Source organism: Podarcis pityusensis (assembly GCF_964106645.2).
Source record: "Podarcis pityusensis genome assembly, chromosome: 17".
Classification (NCBI taxonomy): Eukaryota; Metazoa; Chordata; class Lepidosauria; order Squamata; family Lacertidae; genus Podarcis; species Podarcis pityusensis.
In genome coordinates this window covers 34,551,480-34,564,442 of record NC_138042.1, presented here as the reverse complement: position 1 = coordinate 34,564,442, position 12,963 = coordinate 34,551,480, and the positions used below count along the sequence as shown (strand labels likewise).

General features: G+C 36.9%; 1 protein-coding gene across 1 annotated transcript in view; it reads right to left on the bottom strand.

Annotated features, from left to right (window-relative positions):
* Positions 1–347: 347 nt before the first annotated feature.
* TEX15 (testis expressed 15, meiosis and synapsis associated) overlaps positions 348–12,963 on the bottom strand; it is a 31,606-nt gene continuing 18,990 nt past the window's right edge. Inside the window, exons 7-9 of the mRNA XM_080987592.1 lie at positions 7,020–12,658; positions 5,113–5,177; positions 348–1,877 (exon numbers count right to left, since the gene is read on the bottom strand). Of these exons, the coding sequence (XP_080843718.1) occupies positions 761–1,877; positions 5,113–5,177; positions 7,020–12,658 (6,821 nt within the window). The 3' untranslated portion in view covers positions 348–760. The remainder of the gene's footprint in view (positions 1,878–5,112; positions 5,178–7,019; positions 12,659–12,963) is intronic.

Sequence of the window (12,963 nt, the reverse complement as noted above, 5' to 3'; positions counted from 1 at the left end):
AATGATTTCTGTTCTCAACCTGAAGCAAAGTTCTTAACCTGAAGCACTATTTCTGGGTTAGAGGAGTGTGTAACCTGAAGCGTATGTTCTTAACCTGAGGTACCACTGTATTGGCCTTTGTTCCATATGTAACATCACAATCCTTTGCTCTGCTGTAAAGTGCAGCGACATCTATAATTACTTGCATAACATCCAAAGGGCAGATTCAGCAGTTATGCCTTCACAATACTGGCAATAAATAACATGTGGGGCATCTATGGGTGTTTCATTTCTGGATGCTATGCTTACTATAACAGCACAAGTTTCTGCCTGAATTATAAATGATGAACCAGTACAGGACCAGTCTGTTAACTTTCAAATAAAGTTTATTTCCTTCAGGGCTTTAAAAAAATTCTTAAACCACTCTCCTAGGATACATTAGTCCAAGGTCTAGTTCAGGACTGCTTTTAAAGGAATGAAAGCTAAAAGAATACGATAAAATAACAGCTATGGTGTTCAACATGCCTCCAAGGGCTGGTTCACATGGGAAATGCCCCCCAGAACCATGCATGCATTGCACTGGCTCCATATTACTTGCTGGACATGGTTGTTGATTCACAAAAGGGTATTTTAAGCATCTGACTCATGTCAAATGTATCATGTTGATCTTACTAGATTTTTACTACACACATACTAGTGGGCAACTAAATACCACTTTAAAAAAACACACACGCTCATTTTAAAAATTGCTTTAGTTCCTACTGTATGTATGTAGTTCCTATTATGTAGTTCCTACATAATCTTCTGAGCCGTTATTGGAAGGATACGGAAAAGCAACTTGGGTCCAAGGCTGATTTTCTGTATACCATGATGGCTGTTGCCAATTGCTATATGGAAAGGCCACGGCGGAACTGAAATAACCATACATTGGATAGGTTTGGGCTAAGTTAAACCTTTGTGATTCTCCAACACTGAAATGACTAAAAGTCTGTGAACAAAACATACTAGACTCTGTGTTATACACTATGCTTGTAGTTGTGGACATGCCATGTGTCAGGGGATTCATTTCACAGGAATTTAATTCCTGGTATGTCTGAGTTACTGAGTGAGTATTGCAATGATTTTGATATAAGTACCAAGAGTAATAAGGATAAACTGCACCATAAATATGCACAGGAGAACTCTGCAACTGAGAGGTTTCCTCAATATGTTCATTTTGATTTAAAGGTGAAAATTTAGTTTTGTTATTTTCACTGTACGATGGTTCCATCTGCAAATGCTCCAATTCCATGGCTTTATTTAGTTCTGTCATCACTGTGGAATCTAAATTATATGGGGTTGTGCAGTTGGGGGTCACATTTTTTTCCTGTCCACATTCCCCTTCGTTTCGATCAGATTTTAGAGGTGAACTCAAAGCTGTGCTACATTCAGGCATTAAATGTGAAGCATCTCTCAGGACATCTGATTTTAAGTTATGGTGCTCATTTAGCGTACCCAACAGAGAATTAGCATCATCTCTAGTAGGAGAGTTTTCAGGAGATTGTTGTAATAACTCAACTGTCACTGAAGGTAAAGAAAGACTTTCACCTCCCTCATTGTGGGATGCAATATATTCTTGGTCATGGTCTTTTGCATTCCAGCCGCTCTTGTTGAAATCTTTTAGATCTGCTAGATTCTGCTGACCAGCTAATGTGTTTGAACAAATGAACTTTGGTTCTGAGTCATCTGGTGAAGATTGAATGCTTTCACAGGGATAAGCAATTTTCAAATCTTTTAACTGTGCAGGTGAGATTGGTGCTGTCTCTCTCAAATTGCCAGGTTTTTTATTCCACATATTGTATGTTGAAATGCTTAACTGTAGTTCTTTCTCTTTGGGGAAATTATATTTTCCACTCACTCTGCAAAACAAAGATCAAACTTTTTTGTGTGATTTTTGAAAAACAAGAATATCAATGTTCTATTAGAATTCGGACCTGATCTGAATTTATTCAATGCACAAAAACATATATTGTTTATGTATTTATTTCCAAACATTTGCTTGGTCCCTATTTGTATAATCTTGTAATATATTTTGTTTCAAAACTAACATTTCAAGGTGGAAACACAGCATCACTATTCTCCAGCTGTCTTAAGTGTGAATAATGGAAAAGAAAAGGTGTGGGTAGCTAATCTTGTGGGTTACTAGATTCATCAAATGATCCGGGCATGGGTTATCATAATCAAATAAAAATGTGTGTTAGCTTGATAAAAACATGGAAAAGCCAGCTGGCTCAAACCAATGGCCAATCTAGTCCAGCATCCTATGCACACAGTGGCCAATTAGAAGTCTGTGGGAAACCAGCAAGTAAGATTTGAGCATAAAAGCACTCTCCCCTCCTGTGGTTTCCAGCAACTGGTATTCAGAAGGATTGGTGCCTCCAACTGTGGAGGCAAAGCTATCATGGCTAGTAGCCTTTCATAGCCCTCTTCTCCATGAATTTGTCTGATTCCCTTTTAAAACCAAACAATCTAGTAGCCATCACTGCCTCCTGTGGGAGTGAACATACTACATAGAGAATAAATGTCTTTGATCTGTCCTGAATTTTCAAACACAGAGCTTCATTAGATATCCATGAATTCTAGTGTTGTGTACAAGACAGAAAAACTTTTCTCTATCCAATTTCTCCATGCCGGAATTTTAAAAGCTTCCATCATATAACCTCTTACTCCCCTTTTCTCAAACTAAAAAGCCCCAAATACTGCAGCCTTTCTTCATAGGGGAGTTGCTCCATCCCTTTGGTGATTTGGGTTGCACTTTTCTGAACCTTCCCCAACTCTACAATATGCTTTTTGAGGTGAGGTGAGGTGACCAGAAAAGAACAGTACAGTACACAGTACTCCAAAAGTGGTCACACCAGATTTGTATAATCACATCACATCACATCACATCACATCACATCACATCACATCACATCATATATCATATCACATTATCAGCAGTTTTAATTCCTTTCTTAATGATCCCTATCATAGAATTTAACTTTTTTGCTGCTGCTACATACTGTGTCAACCTCAAGTTCTTGTTCCTGATTTGTCACTGCCAGTGTAAATGTGAAATAAAGGGTCGTCCCCCCAACATCTATCGCTTTACAATTGTTTACATTCAATTGCATTTGCAATTTTACTGATCTTTCACTCAGTTTGGAGGGGGCTTTTTGGAGCTCTTCACAATCTCTTTTTAATGACCTTGAACAATTTACTCAAGGTGTACGTGAGAGAAACTTATTGGCCTATGTGCGCAGAATATTCAAATGTTATGTCTACTGCCCAAATGAGCAATCTTAATCCCTCAAAGGGTGTAGGGAATGTCTACCTCCAAATAAGGGAAACGTTTTAAAAGGCATTTAATAGAATTTATAGAAGTAAAAAGCAAAAACAAGACAGGCTAAAGACCTCTCAAAAGTATGTTTCATCAACTTTAGATTTCGTGAGGATCTAATACTGTTCAGCAGACCTTCCCACAGACAAGTTTCTTCCATACAAGAGCACACAAATCATGTAATAGGAGAACAGAAACAAAAATGTGAATATTTTGTTTAAAATTCAAGTTATCTATCTGACTGTTCAAGAATGAAATTTCTTTCAAGAAAAACACATGAATCCTCAGAGATAAGTAATGTTTTCTCAGGTTACGTTTTATGAAGAGATGACTTTTAAAGAACAAGGGAGGCTGTTTCTTGACCAGATCTATCTGATGATATTCAAATGAACAACTTGGCTGTATAAAGGTGGATAATGGAGTTTATTTTAACCAAGGTCCACAAGTAATTTCACGTGAAAGGCTACTTCGGCAGCTGGTTAAAAAAAATATGGCACATCAAAAATGCAGGGAGAAATCAACCCATTTGTTCTATCAATGCAAGACTTTTTACTGTGCAAAGGAACTTTCTTTTCTCTCAGTGTGTACCCCCTAAATCTGTTCTGGCATTTCCCTCAACCCTTTGAAACAAATCTGTGATGGCACAGGGTTCATGTGGGGAGACAGTACGTACATGTACTGTCTGTAAGGCATGCATTAGTTGGCTTTCCAATGCCAGGATGTCATATCAGCAACACAACTATTTTTGTGAATTGCCACTGTTAATAATTTAATTACCACTGTCTATACTCATCTGCATTTCATGTCCACCTCTCTGCTTACATTCTGTTCTAAATGTGTATCAAACAACATTAATTAGAAGTCTTTTTAGATATGTGCACATTATATGCCAAATACTGTCTTCTAGAATCAGCCATTACAGTACCCTGCCACAGTAGGAGAGATGAGAAACAGGGACTTTCCCTCACCTCTGAAAGACCTGTCCCTGAACTGTTTCCATCCCAGCTGCTTTTTATTTTAAAAAAAGTACTATTTAACTTTAAGGTGCAGTATCTGAGTTTGCTTCCCTTCACCCCCTCCTCCTACCTATCCCACTTTCCTTTTGTGGTTGGTCTTTTAGATTTTAAGCCTGGGGACAATAACTGTCTTAGTTTAATTGTTTCTATGAAAGCCACCCTGGTGGCCTTTCCGGTGGCATTTTGTTTTTTAAAATCCTATCCCCTTTTAAAAGGTGAGGTTTGGGGGGCGCTTATTGGGTTGTTGCTTTTATTTTGATTATATATTTTGTGGTTTTATATTCTGGTTTTGTTCTGTGAAGTGCCCTGAGACCATCGGATATAGGGCGGTTTATAAATTCAATAAATAAGTAGTTTTTTATTGGGTTTTCAAAATACAAGTACAAACCAAAACAGAATAAAAAATAAAATAATCTAAACATAAAAAGTATAACTCATAGAAATAAGGTAGACAGATGGAATTAAACAATCTAGCAATATAATATAAAGGATAATTTCCAGAGTTCCGTATATTGATTGATGGCTTAGAAAGCTGTCGTTGCAAGTGGCGATTACAAACATACGCGATATAGTTCCAGCTGATAGCATGAAAGGCCTGGGAGCCTTTTTGGTTGAACAGTGCGACAGAAATCCTCTAAATAAAGTTCTAACACTAAGAAGGGCCTGATCCACAAAATTTGTATGAAAAGTTATGGAAGTAACACGTTTCAAATAGGTCCACTAGGCACTGGTATTTTGTTACTGTTTTACTATTTATACCTTAAATTCCTGCTATTTTCATCTTCGTTTATCTTTTCTGTGGCTGTCATCAGTGAATCAGCAATCTAATAAATTAAAATAGGAAAACAAACCGATGTAAGTGTACTATGCACATTAATTCTTTTAACACTTTTCTGTAAGTTCTATAAAATTGTAAAAACAATGGGAAAGCGTTTTGTGCTGTTGGACAAGACTTCAGATTGGATCATGAGACTCTGTTCCCATCATTCCTTACCACTGGCCCTGCTAGATAGGGATGATGGGATTTGTAGTCCAAAAACAGCTGGAGACCCAAGTCTGGGAAACACAGTTATTGATTTTACAAATCACTTTGAGGGTTGTTTTCTTCTTTCTACAAGTGGTGTATTATTTTTATGAAACAAACAAAGAAATTATTATATTCTCTATTTCAGTTCTGCAAAACAAAACTTCTTAATTAGAAGTAATGGTACCACTGATGTAAATTTCCTTGCCAATTCCAGTTGTGCATATATTTCCCTTCTTAGCCTTGCACATACACTATGTAAAAGAAGTAAAGTTTACTAACGCCCTCCTCCCCCCACCTTATACTATATACAACATCAATTTCTCACATCGAATATAACTGATCCGAAAAAGGACTTTATGATCTGAAAATAGAGATGCATGTACTTTTATAACCCAAGAAAATCTTTAATAAAGGGGGGAGGAAAAACATTTCCCTTCTTAATAGAATCTTCAGATACAAGCGTTTAATTGTATATTAATCATACAATTAAAGGCAGGAGGATTATTATTGGGGGGGGAAACCTCTTCAAACCTCCATAACTGCAATAGTATGTGGGCTAGTTTGTAACACCAGATTATTTTCTTATTTGGTTTTACAAAACCGTAATAATGTTCCTTATGGTGGCCTTACACAACATTGATCCAATGCTCTACTAACCAGATAAAAAAGATCCTTCCAGTAGCACCTTAGTGACCAAGTTTGTTACTGGTATGAGCTTTCGTGTCCATGCACACTTCTACTATCCAGGTGAGCCTAGACCAAAACTCATTCACTATGTGATTACCTTTTCTTTTTATGGTTATTGCTGTTTTTCCTTTTGTTATTTTTCTGAATGATGCCATGGCCTATGATGATGATGATGTTTATGGATTACTTTTAGACAGATTCAGACTAAATGTTTCCAAAGGCTTGACCTCTTTGAGACTGTTCTATTTAAATCCTCACAAAGACCTGGAATGTACTCAGAAAGATACAAAGGATGATTTGCATCATTCCAGGTGTCTAATAATATACCTTGGGTTGGGCTGAACATGGAAAGCAGGCAGGCAGCAGAGGGCACTTTTGATACCTTAGCATAACATCTTTTCTCATGAGGAATGAGACTGCAGTAGTCCCAGTCCTTTGTGGGAAAAGATAATCCTGCAGGACCTGAGGATTGTTTGCCACTTTCTACATCCTTTCCATGCCCCAACAAGGAGTTTTGGTGTTGGGCAGTGGGGAAGGCTGGGACAGCCCTGCTCCCATCAATCCTACATTTTTGGCAAGCTCAGTTTGAATATTTGCAACATCCCTATTTGAAATAGTCAGTAATTTAATGTGCCCTTAATGTTCCTGGAATGCCACTAATACTACCCATCTTCCCATAAAAAACTTAATAAGACATAAGTGGTCACTAGTCGCCACAATACAATTTCCAATATTAGAGGCAGTGTTTCTAAGCAACATTGCAAATGCTGGGCAATATACATACATTGTGACTAGTAGCCATGTGTAATGCTTGCAGTATTTTTGAAGAATTCTATCACCACATTTGTGAACAAAAATAATACATTAAATATATTTAGAACCAAATAAAAGTATGTATCATTGTCACTATATCGTTCTTTAAAAGCAAAAGTGTTGAGCCAAGTGGTTTTACCTTTATCTTTTTTGTACGCGAGGGATCACTCATCTCATCAGATGAACTGGAACCATCTTCTGAAACAATACTGGCAGGTCTTTTGTGTTGAGACTGGGAATCTGAGGCCTGGGAAGCTGGTGGGCCACTGCTGCACATACTGTGCTTGGTGCTATGTTCCTCAGTGGTATCCAGACCTTGTCTTTTCAACTCGCAAGATTTTCTCCAGTTTTTAACCATTTGATATATAACCAGCGGCAAAGGTGATTTTTCCTGTTTAGAACAGATAAACTTCATATGCTCAATAGTCTTCATTATTTTCATAATGTGGGCCATTTTTCCTAAATCCTTCCTTTCACACATCATCAATTTGTCAAGAAGTGAAGAAAACTGATTGTAGTTGTATTCTAGTTCAGACACAGTACTTCCATAGTTTAAACTTACAGTATATGGTACCAAGTTGACGCACATAGAACTGAAGGACTTCGATGTTTGTAGCACGTTTTTAGTTTCTGAAAGTTCTTTAAGCTCCCTTGAGAAAAGATGAAGTGCATACGAGCAATTCAAATTTTTTGAAAAGCCATGAATAGCTTTCCACTCATTCTGAAGTTCAGAGATGGAAGAGTCTATAATTTTTATAAGGTTGCCTTTCCGGTAAGAGAAGGAAGCCATTTTTTCTTGACATCTTAAAAGTTCAGGTGTAAGTGATGTATCAAACCATAATAAACTTCGAAATCTTGGTTTATCTACTCTTCTTGCTATTGAGTTTTGGAGAAAAAGAACTGTTTCATATACCATTGTCATTTCAGCATACACCTCAACAGCTTCTGGTTTCAAAATGACAGGATTTATGCCACCATTTTTCAAGAATCCCAGCACATTTTCTTTTGTGATCAAAACACTGTCACTCTCTTCCTGTAAAATCTGAAAATACTGTTTCAACATTTCCATATGCTCTGTACATCTGCACAAGAGCTGTTGTAATCTCTCAGTATCTGAAGACTGCGCTTCACCTAATATTTCACCAATACAACCAATATCCTGGCGTACAATAAGGGACTTTGTAATACAATAATTTGCCTCTTGTTGCTTGCTTGCCATTTCACAATTACTAGAGTCCACTGAAGATTTCTTGAAAGTCTGTTCTTCAACAGCACCGTTGAAGTTTCTTCTTCCAAACTCCTCTATCATAAGCTGATAAGTCTCATAGAGCTTAGATAGGTCAGCTTCATTTATTTTGATTGCTTGTCTTTCCTCACCTTTAAAATCTCCATTTATAAACTTAACTTTTTCTGTCCAAGCAAGACTTTTAGCAGCATCAAAAAATATGTGCTCAAGTCCAAACAGTGATGCTTTTATATTCACATCTTCACAGGTTTTTATGAATTCTACCTTTGTAGCAATAATATCCATTATGACCCAAAGATGCTCTTCCTTTTCTGCCCTCAGATTAATGCCAGGAGTTTTAGATTTGCTTATTAAATCTACTGTATTTTTTCTTGCATGTTCTAAGTCATCAAGAGTATCTCCAAAGTTAGCTCCACAAACATATGGGACAGAAAGGAAAAAATCAGAGAAATTGTAATTGCTTTTCATTGCTTGTTCACATTCCTCTATTTCTCGCCTCAACTTCAAGAAGGAATAGTAAGAATTATGTTCCCATCTTGTGTTATTAAAGGCATCCACTAATTGTTTGTGATGGGTTTGTAACTCATTAAGAGCATTGTATTCTAGTCTTCTCTGAAAAGCAGGATAGAAATTTGATTGTTGTTGGTAACCTGATTGCCCACCAAACAACTCACTACACAGTGAATCATCATACCAAAGCAAGCTTCGGAAGGTTGGTACACCTTCTATAAGTCTCTTCTTATTTTCAATGAATTCAATGGTTTCCATTATAATCTGTAGTTCAATCAGGGATTCTATAGCAGAAGGTTTCAATTTATTAATAGCCTGCATCTTTCTTTCAGTACTCTCAAGTATCTCCCTCGAAACCAAGACATGTTCAGAAGAGCATTCCTGCTTTTTTTCAAAAGCTCTAACAAAGGAGGGAAGAACGCTTCTGCAAAATATAAGTTGTTCAAGTAATACATTCAAAGATGTGGTTTCATCTGCCTTTCTCAAGATCTGTGATATTTTAATGATAAAATTAAGGGATTTTTGTTCAACTCCTACTTCTGGATGTTTGATGTCATGACTGAGGTCTCTGCAGTTATTAAAAGGTTCATTTGAAAAACAGTTGTTTTCCAAGGACACAGGAGACAGTTCGTAATCATTGGATGAAGCTTTGGCACTCAAACCTATCTTTATTTGCGGTGCTGGGGCTATTTCCAGAGCTTCATTTTCATCAGAAAAAACATTTTCCAGCCTTATGGAAATATTATCTGGTTTTAAAATGTTCACTTTTGCAGAAGATTCTAATGCCGCTTGAACTGGCATGGCAAGTTTAATTGCACTTGCCTTGATATCAGAGTCACAAGTCCTTTCATCTTTTCTTTTGTCTTCTCGATTGACACATGACTCCTTTTTCTCAACAGCTGTATTCAAATGTTTTGCACTATCTTTGCTTGTACATCTATTAACTTCAGAGCTGATGTCGTGCTCTGTGCTTACCATGCTGGTACTTACATTTTCTTGGGTATTATATCCAGAGATGACATTTAAATGAATCTTCTGCTCATTGCTCATAATGTGTTTGTCACTGCTTGGCTTTGTACTTTTCAATTCCATGGTATCTAAGATAGATTTCTCGGAGGCTGTTTGAAGTTTAGTTAGTTTTGCATTTCTCATGTTATCACAGCTACAAGGCATATCTGAAACGCAGCTAGATGAGGATCCACACTGTAGGACTTCACATGATTTTGATGATTCACTTGATTTTTTCCTTCCAGCTTTTGCTAATATTTTTAAAGATTTCTGAACCCTTCGATGTGCTTTTCTTAAGTGAAACATTGCTCCATCTATTTTTTGAGAAAGATGTTTGTTTTTACATAACAATGCTTGGGTGTTAAGAGTATTCAAAACACTCTTAATATACTCTTCAGACTGCACAAATGTTTCAACTTGTCCCTTGGACGATGAAGAAAATATATACTTCTCTTCTGAATTGTTCTGTTCTTTCCTTCTGTGATGTTTGGTATTTTTCTCCTGCAACCATTTCATATCCTTTTTATGTCCTGAACATTTCCCCATATCTGTCTTCATTCTGAAAGAGCTATGAGGGGAATTCAGTTTTGGCTGAATTATGTTGGTGATTGTAATCTGCAGGTCAGGACATACAAACAATTCAGGTTTTTCTTCCGAATCATTTTTATTCTCTTCCACAGAGGGCTTTCCAGAAACCTTTGTACTCCGACTAGGTTTTTCTAAGAGACTATCCCAATCCATACGCTCTTGTAAATAATGATACACATCCTTTTTCTCCCAATAGTTTCCATTTTTACATGACTTCTGTGATGTAGAGATACATTTTTTACACTCTCCTAATGTATTTTCAAAGTCACTAACAATGTTCAGGTTCTGGTCATTGCATTTTACCTCTAAATCCTGTTCAAATACTTCTAGACTATCATCTTCACAAGAGGAATTACTGTTCAACTCTTCAAAATTTGCACTTGAAAGACCTGAAATCTCAGACTGAGATTGAAATTTTTTAAATTCTATATCCTTTATATTCTCCAAAGGTACAGGAACAGAGGTACTTATCACAGAGGCAGTACAATGTTTTTCTTGATAAGTCACCATGTCTGTACCTTTAGTTAGAAATGCTTGGTTATGCAGGTCTTCACATTTTTCTTTGCTATTGTTTATCAGCTTTGCTTCTGTTGTTGAGCCTCTACCTTGACCACTGAAGTTAAAGTCAGAATCTGAGCTTTCTGAATCCAAAATTTCAGGCGTCATTGAAGTCTCCATACAGCATTTCATATCACTTATCCAGTCCTCCTCGACAGAATCTTCTTTTTCTGATGTTTCCTCTGCTGAACTTTCTGTTGAGGAAGGCATCTGCATTGTAGGGGTATCTCTTTTACCTTTTTCTTCTAACTCGCTTGTGTAAATTTGATCAAAATCACTGGTATTTGCTGTGGTGTTTGTTTTACAGTTCCTTTGTTCATCAACAAATATTCCTGAGGAAAGAAGACATTCTTTGCTATCTCTAAAAATATTTTTATCCAATGAAACTGACTCAGGAAGACACACACTATTTCCATTAAAATTTCTCATTACTGCGTCACTTCCACAGGAAGCTGGGGATTGATGCACGATTCTCTCTCCGATAGAATTATCCTTTACTTTCTCTATAGTACAGCAGTCTTTTTCACCTACTGAGCTGTTTGCTACTTCACATGCTGTATATATTGGTTTATTAATGATTACAGGTGCTTCAATCTTATTGAATTTTTCAAATTCTATCACTGCATGGCACCCATTTTGTTCAAAATTCTCTGCATCCATTTGATTCTCTATAGACTGCTCACTGAGATCTTCATCCCAGACTTCTCCCATGACATTTTCAGAAATATGCAGTTTTTTACAAACTTCAGACTGTAATGTGTAATCTTGGAGACTACAACTGTTAGCACTATCATTCTGTTCTTCCTCTGATGAAGTAAAATTGTTTTGAGCACATTTTGTATCCAAATTGGTTGAGCAATGCATTTCAGAAATGTAAGCATCATCTTCTTGTAATTGGCTCTCCATTTCTCCTCTATTATCCATCTTATAATTGCCAAATGCTGCACTTTCTGGATTTTGGTCTGGAAATGTCCATTCATTAATCAATGTTTTAGAAGGATTTAGGTCTAAAGAGGGCAATTTTGAATGTCTTGTTCCTTTTTCTCCTCTTACATCTTCCATAAGGGTTCTGTCTGAATTATCAGTTTTGCAGACCTTTGATTTTAAAGAACTATCACCTACATAGGTTTTCAAACAGTGATCTGTATCAGTATTCTGAGAACCCAAAATGTTTTTGTTGACATTACTTAACCCTTGCTCACCATTCACTGGGGAATCTTTATTTCTGTTTAACACAGATGGCAATATAGTCCCTTCCAAATTTTCTTCCCAATATGTTTTCTCCATATATTGCTTCTGACCAACTGCATTCTTGGAGTTAAGAAGAAAATTCTCAGTTACAGGATATGGCATGCTTAGAGTAGCAGATACTTTCATTTCCAAGTTATAGTCCAGCTCATTCTCACACTGTGAAGATTGCTTCTCCAAGATTGCTTCTCCATTTTGCTTCTCTAGGACTTGTTCCCTTTTTTTTAACCTTGGATCCTTAATCAGTTTTGAAGTAATTACAGTACTTGAGCCGGTATCACAGGCAGGAGAAACTTCAGGATGAGTTTTCAAAGAAGAGTTTTTAATATGGGCACTTTTAACATTTCTGCTGACATCCAGATCAGGGGAACAATGAAGATTAATTTCCTTTGTTTCTTTATGTGGGGAATCCCACCTTCCAGTAGATTTGGGCTTCATTTGGGTTTCAACTATAGAGCTGTTCCAGTTCTGTAGGCCTCCAGAAAATGAAGGAGATGCATTATTTTCTGAGTTTACTGCACAGCCTATTGTGGGCTTTCTGAAATGTTCATAGATGAGTTGGCTTTTGCCTATCCTTGTCACTCGTGTACAGTTTTCCAGTGGTAGTCTTCTTCCTCTTCCTGTAAATACAAGGAAACAGATTAAAGTATAGGGTTGTGAAGGTATTTTTGACCAAACTATGTGCAGTATCTTCAGGTTAAAATGTGGCAGTTCTGGGAGTGATGCTTCCTATGACATCAAAGAACAGTTGCGAAGTATTGGCTACTGAGCAACTGAAACTTGACAAACTGATGTGCCTAACACTTCAACAAACCATTAATCTTCTTTTTAAAAAGAACAAAGTGAACATTCACAACATTCTGTGAGGATAAAGGTCAGTCTGGATGGAAAATAACTTTGCGTAGACCGACTTTAAGGAAGGAAC